This window comes from Mandrillus leucophaeus, unplaced genomic scaffold (genome assembly GCF_000951045.1).
Source record: "Mandrillus leucophaeus isolate KB7577 unplaced genomic scaffold, Mleu.le_1.0 Scaffold530, whole genome shotgun sequence".
Lineage (NCBI taxonomy): Eukaryota > Metazoa > Chordata > Mammalia > Primates > Cercopithecidae > Mandrillus > Mandrillus leucophaeus.
Window position 1 is genome coordinate 368,697 of NW_012105698.1, and position 1,423 is coordinate 370,119.

At 49.4% G+C, this 1,423-nt stretch overlaps 1 protein-coding gene across 1 annotated transcript in view; it reads left to right on the forward strand.

Moving 5' to 3' along the window:
• LOC105551710 (translational activator of cytochrome c oxidase 1) overlaps positions 1-1,423 on the forward strand; it is a 10,452-nt gene that overhangs the window by 5,426 nt on the left and 3,603 nt on the right. The window contains exon 2 of the mRNA XM_011997052.1: positions 468-574. Within this exon, the coding sequence (XP_011852442.1) occupies positions 468-574 (107 nt within the window). The remainder of the gene's footprint in view (positions 1-467; positions 575-1,423) is intronic.

The window sequence follows — 1,423 nt, forward strand, 5'->3', positions numbered from 1 at the left end:
CGCAGTGGCTCACGCTTGTAATCCCAGCACTTTGGGAGGCCAAGGTGGGTGGATCACCTGAGGTCAGGAGTTCGAGACCAGCCTGACCCAACATGGCAAAACCGGGTCTCTACTAAAAATAGAAAAATTAGCTGGGTATGGTGGCGTGCATCTGTAATCCCAGCTACTCGGGAGGCTGAGGCAGGAGAATCACTTGAACCCAGGAGGTGGATGTTGCAGTGAGCCAAGATCGTACCACTGCACTCCAGCCAGGCAACAGAGTGAGACGCCATCTCAAAAAGCAAACAAAAAAAACCCCAAAATACTTCTCCATATCCCACTCAAACACTAGTTAAGGTATTCTAAGGTAACTGAGAGCTAAATGGGGATTTGCCACTCCGTTGGCTTGGTGGGGCTGGAAATCCCTTTTTTTCTCCCATGTTGTAATGAGATGTCTGCTCACTCTTTGTTTTTTCTTTAAATCTCAGAAGGAGGCCCCAACCCTGAGCACAACAGCAACCTGGCCAATATTTTAGAGGTGTGTCGCAGCAAACATATGCCCAAGTCAACGATTGAGGCAGCGCTGAAAATGGAGGTGCGTACTGTTTGACATGCTTTTTGTTGATCACAGCCCCTACAGAGCTCATGTCTAGATAGCCACCAAACACACCTTAAATTATCAGAGAGGGCCAAGTGCAGTGGCTCACGACTGTAATCCCAGCACTTTGGGAGGCTAAGGTGGGTGGATCACTTGAGGCCAGGAGTTTGGAGACCAGCCTGGCCAACACGGTGAAACTCTATCTCTACTAAAAATACAAAAATTAGCTGGGTGTGGTGGCAGGCACCTGTAATCCCAGCTACTTAGGAGGCTGAGGCAGGAGAATCCCTTGAACCCGGCGGGGGGAGGGGGGAGGTTGCAGTGAGCCAAGATGAGCCAAGATCATGCCACTGCACTCCAGCATGGATGACAGAGTGAGACTCTGTCTTAAAAAAAAAAAAAAAAAAAAAAAACAAGAAAAGAAAAAGGTCTTTTCTGGCCAGACGTGGTAGCCCACGCCTGTAATCCTAGCACTTTGGGAGGCCGAGTCAGGCAGATCACTTGAGCTCAGGAGTTTGAGACCAGCCTGGGCAACACGGTGAAAACCTGAATCTACAAAAAATATTTTAAAAAATTACCTGGGTGTGGTGGTGCACGCTGGTGGTCCCAGCTACTTGGGTGGCTGAGGCAGGAGGATCGCTTGAACCCCAGAGGCTGAGGCTACATTGAGCCAAAATCATGCCACTGCACTGTAGTCTGGGTGATAAAGTGAGACTTTGTCTCAAAAAAAAACAAAGTACTTTTCCAAAATACTTCTCCGGGCTGGGCGCAGTGGCTCACGCTTGTAATCCCAGCACTTTGGGAGGCCAAGGTGGGTGGATCACCTGAGGTCAGGAGTTCGAGACC